General features: G+C 45.3%; 1 protein-coding gene across 4 annotated transcripts in view; it reads left to right on the top strand.

Moving 5' to 3' along the window:
• The window catches only part of FAM222B (family with sequence similarity 222 member B), a 34,335-nt gene extending 18,882 nt beyond the window's left edge, over nucleotides 1-15,453 (top strand). For 3 of the 4 annotated variants that reach the window (XM_039720555.1, XM_039720554.1, XM_039720556.1), the window contains 2 exons: nucleotides 6,834-6,961; nucleotides 13,026-15,453. In XM_039720555.1, coding sequence (XP_039576489.1) covers nucleotides 6,880-6,961; nucleotides 13,026-14,587 — 1,644 coding nt within the window. In that variant the 5' untranslated portion in view covers nucleotides 6,834-6,879 and the 3' untranslated portion in view covers nucleotides 14,588-15,453. The remainder of the gene's footprint in view (nucleotides 1-6,833; nucleotides 6,962-13,025) is intronic. The other variant, XM_039720557.1, reaches the window with a different exon arrangement.
• The last annotated feature ends 1,002 nt before the right edge of the window (nucleotides 15,454-16,455 follow it).

Below are 16,455 nucleotides of genomic sequence, written 5' to 3'. Positions count from 1 at the left end.
TTGTCTGCTCTGCTGCAGAGATGAAAGAAGCTGGTCCTACAACAGGAAAGGCTATTGAACTGCATGAAGGTGGTAAATTATCAGCACTGAAAACCTTTTGAGTCGGTATCTTTACGTGCTCAAAAAGTACATTATTTGTACTGGTATTGACAGCGTTCGGGGCTGATAGAACCGGAGTCTGGTGACGTGAATCTGGTGTTGCAGTGCCTGTAATTAAGAGGTCTATAAAACTGAAACTTGTTTTTTGAAACTCTGCACCATCGCCCTGTTTGGGTGTAGTTGAAGGGTGTGTTTGGTGAGGACAGGCCCTCATAATGGCTTTATCTTGGCCCAGCTAACGAGCTGTTTGTAGAACTGCTCTGATTTGCAGTGGGCAGACTGTAAAGCAGCCTCGTGTTTGTCCATTTTCCTGCTAGCAGTTCCATTTGCAGAGTGCAGGCAGGAGCAGGCTTCTTGCCAGCAACAGCTTCATTCAGATTAGGGCTTTAGTTCAATTATGTCCAATTAACTTTTATTGCAGATAGCAGTGATAATTACTTGCAAGTCAATTTTTTGGCTGTGGTTATCCCAAGGCTAAAGTCTGAGCTTGATGGATTTTAATAACTGAAGTGACGTATAGCTTTTCCTCTGTTTTTTCTTCTTCAGGCCTCAATTAGATGAAAGGTCAGAAGCTATGTAAAAATCCATCTTACAATTAAAGCCAACTGTTCTACTCCTTGGCAGATGCGTAGTGCTGTGTTTTAAAATAATCTCTTGGGACAGACCTAAAAAAAGGCTTTTTAAACTCAAAGATCATAACCTTGAGCTGGCTGCTGCTTTATCCGAGGAGTGAATTTGATGGAGCTGATGTCACACGTGGCAATACCTGAAGCTGAGAGCCTCCTCCTTGGCTTTTTTTAGTGCACTGCATCCTGTTCCAAATTGCTCACCTAGAAGTCTTCAGTAGTAGCCCTTGGGCATGAGGAGTGTGATATGAGCAATATTCCATTTAAGTGCTGTTATCCCAAAGCTGCTTCCTTTTCTTCCCTGTTGGGCGTTGCCATCCCAGCTCGGAGAGAGAAGCAGAGCTGTGCTATGGCAGCATTTTAATTCTCCCTGCCTTCCTCACCAAACTAATTTTGTTGCCTGAGTAACATTATAAATGGAGGTCAGCCTAAAAGGTGACGTGGTTTACAAGCAAAATCAGAGTTAATTAAATGGCAAGAAGCAAAAATTGATTTTGATCGAAACTGTTGCAAGGGCTCCACAAAAGGTCCACCAGAATGCAGAAAGCCAAAGGTCCTGTGCTGGCAGGTGCTGACAGTGCACTCCCTGTGCTACAAAAGGCGACTTTCTATTGTTCAGTTTCCTAGTTATTTATCCCCAAGTCCACTCCGTGCTGTTGTGATTTATTGCCATTTCAGAGGGCAACTTCTCTGCCCACTGTTTCGCAGTTTTCCATTTATAAACATTAAGAGGATGTGATACCAGCCGGTGATGAATACAGTGCTAGTTTGGTAATTTTCTTCCAGGAAACGCTAAGATTTATCTCTGGCTCTTCGGCAGTCCTGGGAAAGGACCATTCTGGTAAGTGCCCAAGAATAAAGGGCAGTTTTAGAGCTGGAAAAAGGCAGGAAGCCTGCAGGATGGGTCTAGACACTGTCAAGCAAAGCATGGCTGTCTGGAAGGAGTTGTGTTGAATGCTGAGGTTGGCAGGAGGGTTCAATGTCTGCCATTGACATGAACAAGTCTTTGAAACCCCTACATTTTAGGTTACTTTGGGAGAGGAAAAAGGAATTATTCTCCTTGGTGTTGAGCAGCCTGCCGGGGGGTAAATGAGACACTGAGTTTCCCTCGGAGCATGAAAATTGGCCCGGATTCAATTACGTTTCCTGGCAAGCTCTTACAGACATTTGTACCAAAGAAACTTCAGAGCCCGGGTTAGTTTTTGTTGTTGCCTGCAGCATGGATGTGCTCAGAGCTTGGCATGTGCTGCGTGCGCTCGGGGCACTGCCGTAAATCCCGCCGGTGGCTCTGAGCTCCACGGTGGATGTGGAACTTCATGGAGGATGTGGAACTTCATGGAACTGCCTTGTGGCTGGAGAGCAGAGGAGGAGCAAAGCACAACAGCCACAAGCCTTTAACAACCCTCACACAGAGGCTTTCGGGACCCCAGGGTGCTGGAAACTTGGAATAGTTTGGAGATTTTTCTTTTGTGTGTGGGTGGATGCTCCCCTGCTTCCTCCTGGCCTCGGGCTTTGTGAACAAGCCCACAGTTAATAGTGGAATTTCAAACATGTGTGTTTACTTTGAGGAATCTAACTTTAGACGTTAGCAGCTTGCTTTCCTCTAAACCAGCTCAGTTTCCCATGTTTCAGTGGCCAGGGGTGGTTTGTGGGGAGTTGTTTCCTTTGTGTTCTCACCCTGTAAAGCCTCTCAGGAGCTTCAGAGGCTGGTGTTATCTAAAAACTTGGCAATAACTGTATATGTGGTCCATTTATGTGATGATAAAACTGTGTTAGAAATTTCCTAGTAGTTGCTTTACATCTAGGTTTTACTCTAGGTTGTAAAAGTACCACCTGGTCTGAGAAGCACAGAGGCAATAAATACTAAATGTTGAATATAATTCAGAAAATTATAAAATTTTAAGTCAGAAAAGGCAATATTGTGGTAATTTCTACTGGAACTGATTCCTGGCTCTGCAGGGGTGTCCCTGGGCAGTGGGTGGATGTGAGTTTTTCCATCCTGGTGAGCCTTGTGGTGACAGGGGACACTGTGCTGCCTGAACCAAAAAGCATCCTGATGTGCAAATAAGGCTGAAGGTAATAGTCATTGTGAAGATGTGCCAGTTACCCCCAAATCCCAAGCACTGCAAATCCCTCTTAAGCTTAACATGCTTTGATTTAATTATTAATAAATCTTAGGAGAAAAAAAATCTGTTCACATGTCTAAACCTGCTATTTTGTGGAGCATCCTGCAGTACATGTGCTGTTAAGATTATATCCCGCAGCCAGATTAGATTAAAATCACTTCAAAGAGGGGTATTTATTTATTTATTCCAATCTAATGATTGTTTTCCTCCTGAGATATGCTTTATCTTTTTTTATATATATTTTTTCAAGACAGAGCTCGTTGTGCTGCTTTTGCCAGTGTAGAGAACCTGTTTAAAATGCAATTTAAAAACTGAAGTTTTCATGGTTCACAGCCCTCCATGGCTGGGTGCCACAGCCTACTGGTGAGATCACTCTCCAGTTTGCAGCTGACTGGTTCAGATGACAGTGTGACTGACCCTGGTACAGTGCAAACCCTCTCCATTCCAGTTCCCCCAGTAGCACACTGTTCATTCTTGGGGGGGCTGGAGCTTTGCAGGTGCTGGTGCCCACACAAGTCGCCACCGTGGAGCCAGATCTGCTGGTGAGCAGTCCTGATGTGCCAAGTTCAGTTCATCTCCTGCTCTGGACTAATTAGAAGGAATAAACCCAAGCAGGAGGGGCTGATGGGCCCAGCTGCCAATCCTGGGACAGCCAGAAGTGCTCACCTCAATCCCAAATACAGCCCATGCCAGGGATTTCAGTTCAGCTGGGGCTGTCCATGCCAGCTCATGCTGGGCAAGAGTCAGGTCAGAAAGTAGTAGTCAGGTGCTGAGTATCTCAAAGGGAATAGATGTTAATTAAATTTCTAACTAGAAAAAAATAAATGGGGTGCTTGTCAAGATATTTCAAATGTGTTTTCAAGTACTGAGATCTCGATTATGGAAACCAGTATTGATTTTATAGAGAAGAAAAACTGAAGCAGGATTTTAATTATAATAAATTCAGCGATGGAGTTATGGTTAGCACTTCCATACAAGTCTGAATTTCTTTTTCTAATGCTCAGCAGTGACCTAGATGTCACCAATTTGTTTACTGCAAATCAAGCTAAAAGAGTGATTTTAGGCTTCCACTTCAAATTATTTCTTGTAAGTCCAGTATTTCCTTTAAAATTATTATTGCCACCCCAGTCTTTTGTGAACCTTTGGCATTACCTAAAACGATTATCTGCCTGTGGGAACAACTTGCCTTTATAGCTCTCTCTAAAACATTGCTCTCCATTCTGGAGCTAAAGCTTCTGTAAATACATGTTTTGACCTTCAAGGAGGCACTGCTGTCATGTAGCAGGAGCCTGGCTATTCCGAGGTGAATGCTGTGACCACTCCTAATCACTTGTTCTCTCTCCTAATGTGCCATTATCCTGTTTATTGCTGTGTGCACCTCGCTGGGGCACTTCAGCAAGAGGCTTTCTGAGAGCGTCACAGTTCAGGCTCTAATGAGCGTTAATGATGGAGCAGGTGAGCAAACCCTCCCCTCGTCTTGCTGCCAGAAATGCTGCTCCCTCAGTCAGAGCACGGCTCTGCCCTTTCAGGGCTGCACACAAACTTGCCATCAATTAAATAATGTTTTAGACACCGACCTCCTTTGGGCCTGCAGGGATGGGAAGTGAATCCTTGGTCGGTGTCAAACGTTATTGGAGTAAAAGGTGGATGCTCAGATGAATATGGGAATACTGTGATCTGTTTTTCTGTCTACAGTGAAGGCGCTTAATTTTGTTTGTCTGCTTTTCACTGAGAAATAGGTCTTGTTTGTGCCAGATTTCTGAAGTTGATGAAATGAGGAAAAAAGGAAAATACAATTATTATTTTTTTCTTGCTGACTGCGGGTGTTTCTGTTGCTTACTCAGGTAAAGCTCTGACAACTCACAGTGGTTTTGTCTTCTGATTAAAAGGAGCTGGATTCTTGTTTTGTCTGTTTGGTCTTGCTGGGCATGATTTGGGACGAGGAACTGCTGCCCACAGGCTGTTTGCAAAGTTTCACTGAATGTTGTGTACCCACAGTCATGACTGAATCTCATCTATAAAGGCTGAGCAACTTTTCAGCTCCTCAAGCAATTCCTTGATGTTGTGGATGTGACAGGTCTTCAGTCATCATGTCTGAAAGACTCCAAGAATTCCATCTCCTTCAGAGAATCAGAAGAAAATCCAGGTTTAGGTTTATTTTACCAGGTTTTACATATCTTGGACGTTGGGCAGTGCAGATTGTTGCTGTCTCCTAGGAATGAAATGGAGAACGATACAAACGTGTTTTGGTGGTGGCTGTGCTGTCAGCCCTGCACCTTGGTGAGGTGCTGTGTGTGTTTTCACAGCACCAGGTCTGTGTTACGCTGCGTGGGAAGGCTGAATGGGCAGCAGCCTGCATTGTCAGACTGGCATTCAGTGCCCACAAGTATTTTTGTTAGTCACAGTGGCACCCAGCAGGCTCACTCAGCCTTGGACAGCACTCGCTCAGTGAAGATGCAGAAGCTCTCATAAATTAATATTTGTATGAGATTTCTTGGCCTTTGGTTTAATCAACCTTTGCGTGTTGAGCTGAGGAGATGCATAAACATGGAGCTAATGAGCTGTACACAGTGAGTAATTGCTATGCTGCAGGAAAGCTTCCAGTCCACGCTGCTCACTCCATTGGTGCCAGGTTCCGTGGGCACTCTGACCTGTGCTGGTGGTCTGAGCTGAGGTTTTGCATTCAAATCTCTAAAAGGTCCCTGCAGAAATCCGCTGTGGGAGGTTTCTGGAGCATGAAGGTGGCAGTGCTGACAGTGTCACATCGCTGTCACCGCATTGTTTGTGTCGTCTCAGCAGTGAGACTCTTTCAGAAGTGGCCTCGTAGAGGTTTTGGCAGATGGGGCTTCTCATGTCTGGGCTCAAGCTTTCTCCTTCCCCCCCTTTTAATCTTTGGATGCCTTCTCAGTTGTTTTAATTGGGGTTTGTGAAACAATGACTAAAATTAAATCAGCTTACAAGTCTTGAATCCTTCAACTCTTCCCATGTTTTGGAGGTTATATAACAAGTCCCAAAGCCTTTCTAGCTGCTCCTTAGGTGTTTTGCTCTGTATAGCAGTACTGATTGGTTATGGACATCTGGACAAGGAGAAAAAAATCTACTGATTTCTCCAACTTGGTTCTGTCACCCTGTTTCCCAGAACTTTCTAAAGTGCTGGAGTCAGGAGGATTTGAGCAGGGGCTTGGACCAGATGGCCTCTAGAAATCTTGTTCCTGCTTAAATCTCTGTAATTCTAGTAACATTGGACACTTTGAGCCCCAGTTAGCCTCATTGGGATCCCCCTTTGCACAGCAGTGGTGGGATTTGAGGAGAGTTGTGCCATGTTTATGTACAAAGAGCTTTAGTGCTCCATTTCATGGTTTGATTTCTTAAATGCTGGACCAAGCAGAAGAGGATGGTGGCACCTCTGCAGCCCCTTTGTGCACATCCTGCTGTTACTGCCCCACAGCAGCTCGGGTTAGCAAGTCTTTGCTGAAATGAAGGAAGTTGTAGCCATTCATCTTTCAGCCTAATGGACCACAGAAATTACAAGCTGTAGCATGCAGCTTAATCTTGCCACAAGGCAGAGTGCTGCATACTTTGCCTTCAATTTATGCATGCCATGCCTTTTTGTTAAGTGCAAAAGCAGTTGACAGGGTTTCTCCAGAGAAGTTGCCTTGGTGGATACCAGTGCATTTCAACACAGCGAAATGAGTGATGGTGGTTTCTTTACCATTCATAGCAACCACCTTTGAAATGTGAGGACAGAGCTATGGGTTATTCTGTGTGTGTCAAGCAGCAGAGGAGAGCACAGCAGCTATTTTGGTTTTAACCCTGCAGATGACCCAGTTCTTGAAGTATTTCCGCTGCCATTAGGAGATGCAGGGGCAGCGGTTGCGCATCTGTGCTTGGTCAGGCCTTCACCCAGGGATGGCTCTTTGCCTCTTTCTTTTCTCTGTTCCTCCTTGTATTATAACTTTGAATTGTCTCTCTGTTGTTGCAGTGTGCAGAGGAGTGAATGCCCCATGTTGTGTTAGTGCCTGTCTGCCATGCTGGCCTGTCTGCCAGGACCAGGCGACCTCTCCTTTCAGCTTCTTTCTTACACGCAGATGAACACTGGACTTCAGAAATGTGAGTGATGTTTTGTCTGCAGGATGTGGTTAACTGTTAAATCTGGCTCTGGTACCACCGTGACATAAACATTTAGGATACAGTGGAAAAACTATTTAATGTAGAGTGTTTCTTTTGTTATGCCTTCAAGGCATCTGTCAATAAAGGCTCTGAGAAATTGCTGTAGAGGTTCACACGTGTGCAGCTCCTCTGTTCCTGGCTCTGAAAAGGTTAATTTAACCACAGCAGGATGCAGCAAGTGAGGTTCCTGTGAGATTCGTGCCTCTCTGCTGAAAGGGTTTTGTGCTAAAAGTGTGCCAGCTGATTTGCTTCTCAGCACAACTTTTTCCCCAGTCTTTTTCGCTTCCCTTCGTGCAATTACTCGTAGACACCAATAAAAGTTAGATCAGTTTAATGCAAACCTTTTGAGGTCAGCAGCTCTTGCTCTACATACCTGGGGCTTATACTGCAAATATTAGTGAGCTAGCCCAAATTACTAAAGTTCAAAGTTTCCGTCTTCTTTCTGATGTCTCTTTGGTGCCTCTGAAAATATGTCTGAAGAGTGCTCTGATAATTCTTTTTTGATAACTTCAATCATTTTTTTCATAGTTGTACTGGTATTTTCAAGAACAACTTGTGCTTGGGAATGTAAGTTTATTGACTAGAGCTTTTTTTAACTCTAACTCTGTCTCTCCTCTTTATCAGTGAAGTAGCACACTGATTGTTCAGCTGAAATTTCAGAAATGCCAAGATTTCTATGTAAGGTCTGTGTATTTGTTCTTAGGGCTGTGACCTGTCTCTTGTGTTTGAAATGTGCATTGGGAGATCTCAGTTTGCTGATGCACTCGTTGCTTTTTAAACCCAAGTGCTTTACAGTCCACTTGAGCTAAATTATTCATACAGTGAGGCTTGTGATGCTACAGGAAATAAATAGGGAAGATAATTTTGCACTTAAGAGTGACCTGCTCATGGTCCTGCCAGAAGTGACTGGCACAGTTCACATACACACCTGAGCTCCCCCACAGCACTTCTGCTGACTCCATGGGCTTGGTCACTGTAATATTACCCACAACAATAAAAATCTTCACTCACCAAAGGACTGGTAATGGCATCAGACTGGGCATCCCCTCCTTTCTCATTCCTGTTTCCAGTGTGAGCATTGCTGTGCCCATGTCTGTGCATTGCGTGAGATTTCTTTGTCAGAGCTTAGTTCTGAAAGCAAAGTGTTGAGGTTCATGTGAGGGCAGCTGTGCATAAATCAGGTATTTGCTAATTACAGCTTTACAAGACAACATGCTGGTATTTTGGGCAGTTTTCCTCACCTGATGGTACCTATGCTGTTTCTTGGAGATTTGCAGATCCATGTGCTGAAAGCATTGCTGTGTCCTGCTCAGTGAAGAGCTTTGGGAACTGCATTTCAAAGAATTTAGGACATAAAGTAGCTGGCAGGCACGGGCTGGCAGTGGCAATGCTCAGCTGTTGGGTTTGTTCTGATTTTATGGAAGATGAGGCTGCTGGTACAGACCTCGCTCAGCCCCGCTGCAGATGTGGGCAGGATTAATTGGTGCATTTCTCTTCTGCTGGAGATGCATGAGTAGCCCAGCCCCTGGCCAGGGCAGAGCTGAGTTAATGAGCATTTTTTAATGAACAGTGACTTGAGACTTTGGTGGGGGGTGGAGGCAGGCTGTAATAATAGTTCTGTTGCTTTTATAAAAGGTACAGGATTCCACAGGAGTGCCTTTCTTCAGGCTTACAGTGTTTGTATTAATAATTTTTAAGTGTAGTTTTCTGAATCATACTTCCTATTAGTGCTTAAAAATCCATATTAGCTCAATTACCTTCTTTTTCCATATTCACTCTCTAATAAGGGGCTTGTTCTTACAAGTGGTCTGTGCAGTAGGAGTTTGGTGGATTAATATGCACATATTTTTTCCTTTAGAAACTGGTGACTAAAGGACTTCCAATTTCAGCATTTTTTGTTGAATTCCACCCTGAGTTCAGGCTAACCCTGGAATTCCTTTTCCACACAGGGCATTTCTCATTGTCCCAGTATTGATATTTTCTCCTTCCTCCCAGTGAGTTCAGTATAAACCTGACTGGTCAATTGGGATATTTGAGGTAAAATTGTTCAGGCTGTGTCTGCAGCTGCTGTTGGGCATAGCAGCAATGCCAGACCTTCTGGGGAGAAAAAAAGGTCATTTTTCTGTGACAATGGTGCAAAATCAAGTGAAAGGTGCTCCTTAGGAAGTGCTTTATTAGGAGGGGACATCAGAGAAGAGGAGATTAGACTGAATATGGGATCATCAACTAAACTGAGTCTTTTTGGAAGGGTTCTTTCTGTAAAGCCTTTAGAGAAACTGCTAAAATTGAGGGTTTTTTGCAGAAGGTGGGCACAGCTGGTTCTGGCTTGTCCCAGAACAGGAGCTCTCATTAGGGTAGCAATCCTGAAGGCCTGTTTGTATTTTGTTTAATGATAATGAAAATTTAACCATAGGCAGCTTTTAAAAAGCAGTGGGTTTTAAAGTCTTAATGTGAAATGCACTTAAAAGATGTTCCATTAGTGCTGAGGTGAGGCAGGGAAATCTGTCTCATTCCATGACAAAAATAGCTGCAGTGGTGAGACCAGGAGTGTGACCAGAGTTGGTTGCCACGGGATTAGCAGGAGTTGTGAACTTGCAGCTCACCAGTTTATTGGGGTAATTGCTCATATGCACAGCTTTGCCTTATAATAAACATGAAATAATTACTTTTCAATAAAAGTGTTCTGCCTTGCCTTCACCATTAGGGAGCTTCCTGGAGCTCATCCCATTGTTCTCCTAATGAAGCTTCTTCCTCTGCTGTTGCCTCATCATTTTATTATGGCCTGATCTGGAATTCTTCCTCTTGCACACAAATGATGATATTCCAGTACCAGCATTTTCTTTCAGACTATTTTAGCAGGCTTTTCATTCACTTAGTTACCAGAACTAATTGTTCTTTATTGGTTTGTAGGGTATTTGTATGGGATATTCAGATTCTTGCTCACTGTGTTATGCCTTTCTTCTAACATTTTACTGCCTTAATTACTACAGTCATGGAATCTTGCCTGTGGAACTACTAGCAAAGCACTCTGGGGCACTCAGAAATACATCACCTTCAGGCCTGAGTAACACGGCTGAGTTAGCCTGGAGTAAAAAGAGCATCATCTTACCTGTACATAATCAGGTGCTGTTTGGAATGGTGGTTGGGTTCAGAAGATCCCACCCAAGGGCTTTAAGAGGTGGTTTGCCTTTGCTAGGATGCCAGACTTGATGCTGGGATGTCATTTAAGTTTAACTGAGGGGTTGTTTTCACTCAGAGGAAGGAGTTCTTCCAGGTTTGGGAGTAGAGGTGTGTCTGACTGACTGATGGCTGCAGCCTGTTCAAACATCCATGTTTTAGCTGCTTCCTGAAACTTCTGTGTAACAGAAAATCAGATTATTGGATAAAAGAATACTCAGTATGTCTGTTTACTGTTTATATTTAATTTGCTGATTTGCCTATAAAAATGTAAACCAGACTGGGAAATTTTGATGGCAAAGGTGTCTTTAAAGTAACTCCTTAATTCTTCATCTGAAAATAGAATGTGACAGTGTCTGCAAGCACAACATAAACCATAACACAGACAGATATGGGGTCCTTTGTCCTTTGATTCTTCTCTGGTTCATGGGGGGTTGCCAGGGTCGTGTCTTGGGGAAGAAACAGACCTTAATGAGCGTGGGCAATGCTAAAAATAAAGGTTGGGAGTTCACAAAGGCCTTGGCTTTTGAGGCAGGGTGATACTGGCAAATGCCATTCGGAGGCTCCCCTCTCCCTTAGGAGCACAGCAGCTCGCTCAAAAGGGCAGACACAAACCACCTGCCTGCAGAGACAGGTACAGGGATGTGCACAGAGAGATGTTTGGGTTAATATTTCCTTTGATTAAGGGAAAGGGATGGTGTGTGCCATGTCTGGACAGCACAGGGAGTGCAGGTATAACCGGCGCCGTGGTACGAGCTGTGCTAGAGATGGGAGACAAACTGCTTGGAAAGCTTCTTATTTCACAAAAGATATTTTTAATACTTCCATAATTAACCTTTCTTCTGGTATCCGTTCTATTTTCCATTTTCTGACCTTTCTTTTCTGAAAGTGAGAGCTCTTAGAGCAGAGCTGCTCTCCCTCACCTGTGACAACAGGAAGCTGCAGGATGCAAAGACAGAAGTGGCTGGTACTTATCTTTTGAGGCAATTTGCTTGAAAGAATCAGAGGTGGATTTTCAAGAGGAAGGGCTGTTTTCCTGAGAGCAGAAAGCTCTTTGCTGGAGCATTAAATTTCCTTGGGTCAGAGGGCCAGATATGGGGCTGGGGTATTCTTGGGTGGCTGCCACATTCCCTGTCCTCTCAGCACAGCAAATAGCACAGGGATACTGAAAATTTTAGGAAAATTGAGGGACCTTTTTTTCCAGTGAACTGTTTGCAAGGTGAGGTGGGGGGAAATCAAGCAAAAGCTAAATTGGATTGTCAAAGCTGCAAGCCATTATTTGAAGATTATAAAATCAGCAGGAGTCCCATAGGAGTTAGGCAGCAGAGCTGTGGTGGGAAACAGCCCAACTCTCTGCTTGGAATGTGATTATGGCAAGAGACACACATGCATTTCCCTAGATTTCTGAAGTTCTTTGCAGAAGCAATTGGAGCTTGTGAGCCAGGTAGGTATCTGGTAAATCAGAGGAAGTGAAACCACACCTCTGTCTCCAGAAGGCTTTTGTCTCTGTCTGGGGAGTAGCATGTTTTTAATCCTGTGAGGTAATCACATCATTTTGCCATGTGATGTGGGGATGTTGTCCTTAGCAAGGTGCCACCTTGAAAAGTCAGCCGAAGAAATAATTGCAGGCCATAAAATAATCAGCCTCCTTCCATTTGCTGAGTTTGGGCTGACAAGAGCTTCCTAATGCACAGAAAGACACTCAGTGCTTTCAGATGTCAGCACCTAGGAAAGGAGTGGGGTGTAAATGGAGGCTTGAGCTGAAGCTTTGATGTGTATAGGGATTGCAGGGCGAGGGTTTGGTAGTGGGGGGATGCAGGAGCTGCTCAGAAACTTCCCCCATGTCTGATGGAGCCAATTCCAGCTGGCTCCAGGATGGACACACACAGGGGGAAGGGGGAAAAAACCTGCACAGCTGCAGCTGGAGAGAGGAGGGAGAATGTGTGAGAGGAACAGCTCTGCACAGACCCCCAGGGCACTGCAGAAGGAGGGGAGAAGGAGGAGGCACCAGAGCAGAGATTCCCATGCAGCCCATGGTGAGGCAGCTGTGTCCATCTCCCTGTGCTGTGGAGGTGGAGAAAGTCAGGAGTGAGGAGTGAAGTTGAGCTTGAGAAGAAGGGAGGGGTGGAAGGAAGAGATTTTTATTTCTCCTTACCCTACTCTGACTGGATTGGTAATAAATTAAAGTAATTTCCCCAAGTCTGTTTTGCCCATGACAGTAGTTGGTGAGTGCTACCTCCCCTTCCTTATTCTGACCCTGTGTTTGTTCTTCCATGGCCAGCTGAGGAAGAGAGTGGAAGAGAGTGACAGAGCAGCTTTGGGGGCACCTGGTCCCCAGCCAGGGTCAGCCCACCATAGAATGGTTCCACCTCAGGATTGCAGGGGCTTCATGTTTAGTTCATATCTTTCTGATTTGGAATTCCATGGTAAAAATACTGAGAATGGTTTGAAGAGCAATGGAGAGGCAGGTGAAATTAAGAGAATAAAATCCAGCCCACCACTGCAAGCTGTGAGGAATATTTCAGCTGGAGACAATCTAATGTTTATAACACATTACCTGTTTTTGTCCAACTGCAAACATACTCTGATGAGAACACGGTTTTGTTTTGCTCCCCTGGGCAGGTCTTGCCTTAAGCTGAACTGGGGCTTGTGTTGGTCACCAGGTAATAAAGGGAATCTGCTTTCTGCTCCGTGACCCGCTGGTCTGGCAGGATGAAGTTTCCTTGCCTCTTGAATCCTTGGAGATTTTCTACCCTTGTTGTGTGACTGTCTTGCCCTGGGCTTGATCCCTTGCTTACCAGAACTGACCAATTTCCTTTCTCCGCAGGGGACACTACACAGAAAATGAGATCTGCACAGTATCCTACCCCAGCAGAATTGGATGCTTATGCTAAGAAGGTCGCCAACAATCCACTGACTATAAAAATCTTTCCGAACAGCGTCAAGGTTCCCCAGAGGAAACACATTCGCCGTACTGTGAACGGACTCGATACTTCGGGCCAGAGGTACAGCCCCTACCCATCTCAGGCCACCACAAAAACGGGCCTGCTGGCCATAGTCAAATCCCCAGCGAAAGGAATCATCAAGGACTTTGACGGGACGCGCGCGCGCCTGCTGCCGGAGGCGATGATGAACCCCCCCTCCACGCCCTACGTTGCACCAAGCACTTTATCCCACCCCCAGGCGCTCGCTCGCCAGCAGGCTCTCCAGCATGCACAGACTTTGCCGCACCCCCAGAGCATCCCGCAGCACCCTCAGGGTATTCCACAGCCACCCAGCTTACCGCACCCTCAGGGGATCCCGCAGGCGCTGCCGCACCCGCAGAACATGCAGCAGCCGCAGGGCTTGCAGCACCCGCAGCCCATGGCACACCAGACCCTGCAGCACCCCCAGAACCCGCTGCTGCAGCCGGGTTTACATGGAGGCAGAAAGATGCCGGATGCAGACGCGCCGCCGAATGTGACCGTGTCTACCTCAACCATTCCCCTCTCTATGGCTGCCACCCTGCAGCAGAACCAGCCACCGGACCTGAGCAGCATTGTGCACCAGATTAACCAGTTCTGCCAGGCCAGAGCTGGCATTAGCACTACCTCAGTGTGTGAGGGACAGATTGCAAACCCCAGCCCTATAAGTCGCAACCTGCTTATCAATGCAAGTACCAGGGTATCTACTCACAATGTCCCTACACCCATGCCTTCCTGTGTAGTAAACCCTGTCGACCATGCTGCTGCTGCTATTCCTCCTGCCTCTGTTAATGTGCCCATGGTCAATATTAACAGGGTGCCACCCGCCTACCAGAACGAAATCAAATCGGTTGCGTGGAACCAGCACCAGCTTGCACATCTGCAGCAAATGTGTGGGGATGCTGCTGGGCCTGCTGGACTCGCAGGGAAGCACCCTCAGAGAGAGATCGCAGGGCAGAGTTTCCCTGGCAAAACTTCCAACTACCCTCAAGAACTGTGCATGGGCCAGTCCTTCAGCTTGAAGCCCCCCATTGAGAAGCCTACGCCTTCTCCGCCTGTGAACGGGTTGCAGGGACCTTTGCCATATACCAATGGGCACTATTTCCAGCCCCTCTGGAATAACATCCTGCCCACGCCCAACAGTGACAGCTCTGGGTCCCAGGACCTCACCATGCCTTTCCATGGGGGACAGCCAGCAGGAGCGACGCTGGATTGTGCAGGAGGAACTCATTACAGAGCTGGAGCTGGCCCATCCAGCCAGAATAATGTGATGCAGACCATGGATTACCTAAGTGGGGACTTCCAGCAGTCCTGCTTCCGAGACCAGAGCATGGTGCTGGGAAAAGTCCATCGGCCTCCCATGAACCGAGCACCTGAACCAACCGATAGTCGAAATCTTCATATTCAACACCCAGGGTATAGATAGGCTGCAGTCACTTTCACAGACAAAAAAAAAAAAATTATAGGTTTTAGTCTTAATTTTAATTAATAAGCAAGGCGTTTTTAACTTGCAAACTTGTGTGATCATTATAGTACCCATTGGAAGAAGACATACTGTATATCTAAAGAGCTTTGCTTACATGTTATCTCTCTCCTTTATGCATCAAATATTTAACATGCCTTTTGTGTCAAAGAATTTCATTACACTACTTCGCGCCACAGCTGTTTCCTCACTGCAGAGTCCCCCTTTGTACAGCTTTTTTTTGCCTTCTGCTGAGCAGCTCCTCGCTGGCCTGAGGTTGGGTTGCTGCAGGGTTTTGCAGCCGCATCTGTGCTCCGGCGAGAGCGAGGTAGTGTAGCTGCTTCCATTTCCATCTCAATTTCCTCACAAGATTAAGAGCAACAGAATTTTGTCAGGGAGTAGGGCTTGTTTTCAACTCAAAAGCCCATTTCATTAATGCATTAAACATTGACCATTTGCACTGTCTAGAGGCCTGTGTAATTGAAAAAGAGCCTATGTTTGAAAAGAGCCTGCTAGGGGTATGTATTTAGGCTTTAATAGAGGGAGAAGCTTTTCAGCTGTTTCTTGCCCACGTTTATAATTTAGATTTTGTCCAAAGTCAAAAGTCTCTGGCAGATTTTTCTGACGCTTTCTGTTTTCTGGACAGGGTATGAGGAGGGGAACAGCGGGTTTGGGATGGAGGCAGCCACGGGGAGCTGCCTTTCTTCGTGTTCCCCCTCCCCACTGCCCTTCCACCAGCCTCAAAGCTCACGTTGTCTGAATCCCTCGCTGCTAGGAGTCTGGCCAGCCTCGTGTGAAGGGAATCCAGACCCACTGACAACTCCAAAAAGGGTTCAGCCACTTCTGTGGAAGCTGGAATTACTGTCAGGGTGAGGAGATGCCGCTCAGCCCAGCCCGGCGCAGCGAGCGCAGTCTCGCTGTGGGGTGGGAGGCTGTTGGTCTGAATCAAAGCTCCTCTCAAAAGCCACTGTGGGATTGACAGTCCCCTCTTCCTCTCCATCAAAACACCCCAGCGGATTTAATGGAACAATTCTTCTCCCTGGGAATTAGTGAAGCTATTTATAACATCCCTTTTTCCCAGGGTCTCGGTGCCTAACTCCTTCTGTTCCTTCCCCACGTCACTTCCAGCAGCCAGTTGAGTCAGTGACTGTAGGACACTAACTACTGGGTAACCTCAGCATCTTGTTCTCCTCTGTGTACCAAAACATCCCTTTCCTTTCTAACAGCCGAATTTATTGTAAGTAGAAAATTCCTCATCTCTGTTAACGAGACTAATACTTGAACATAATGATCACAATCAAGTTTGGAAATTAAAAAAAAAAAGAAAAAAAAGAAGAAGAAGAAAAAGTTTAAAAAAATAAATGCATTGATTCTTTCTATGTACACTGGCTAAAAAATATTGCTCTACACTGTAACTTTTAAGTGTAATATTTCTGTATGAATGTCGCCTGGTAGTGTGGGTTTGAGTAGCATTGTGTATGGGTGAACCCACTGGCCTCTGCCATCCACTGGCCTCCCTCACAGCCCTTGGAAAAACAAAGCCTTAAGTATTTGCTCCTTGAACTTTCCTTAATGAGCATGGTTTAAAAAAAAAATCTTAAAGACATCATACAAAATTTAAAAAAAAAAAAATTAAAAAAAAAGTTTTGAAGTGACGTCATAGTTGGCTAGAGATTCTTAAAAGTTTTTCGTAAATGGGAAAATTAGAAAACATTTATTTGTATTTTTTTAATTTAGAATGTGTAGTCCTGGGCTGTAACAAATATTTAGGTTTCAAAGCTTAGCAGAGTACATTTCTGACTCCTTGCGTAAGTTAGTACACTTATATCATG

Source organism: Passer montanus, unplaced genomic scaffold, assembly GCF_014805655.1.
Source record: "Passer montanus isolate IOZ18808 unplaced genomic scaffold, ASM1480565v1 scaffold44, whole genome shotgun sequence".
Taxonomy (NCBI): Eukaryota; Metazoa; Chordata; class Aves; order Passeriformes; family Passeridae; genus Passer; species Passer montanus.
Note: the sequence above shows the minus strand (reverse complement) of the source record. Positions and strands in the feature narration are given on the sequence as shown.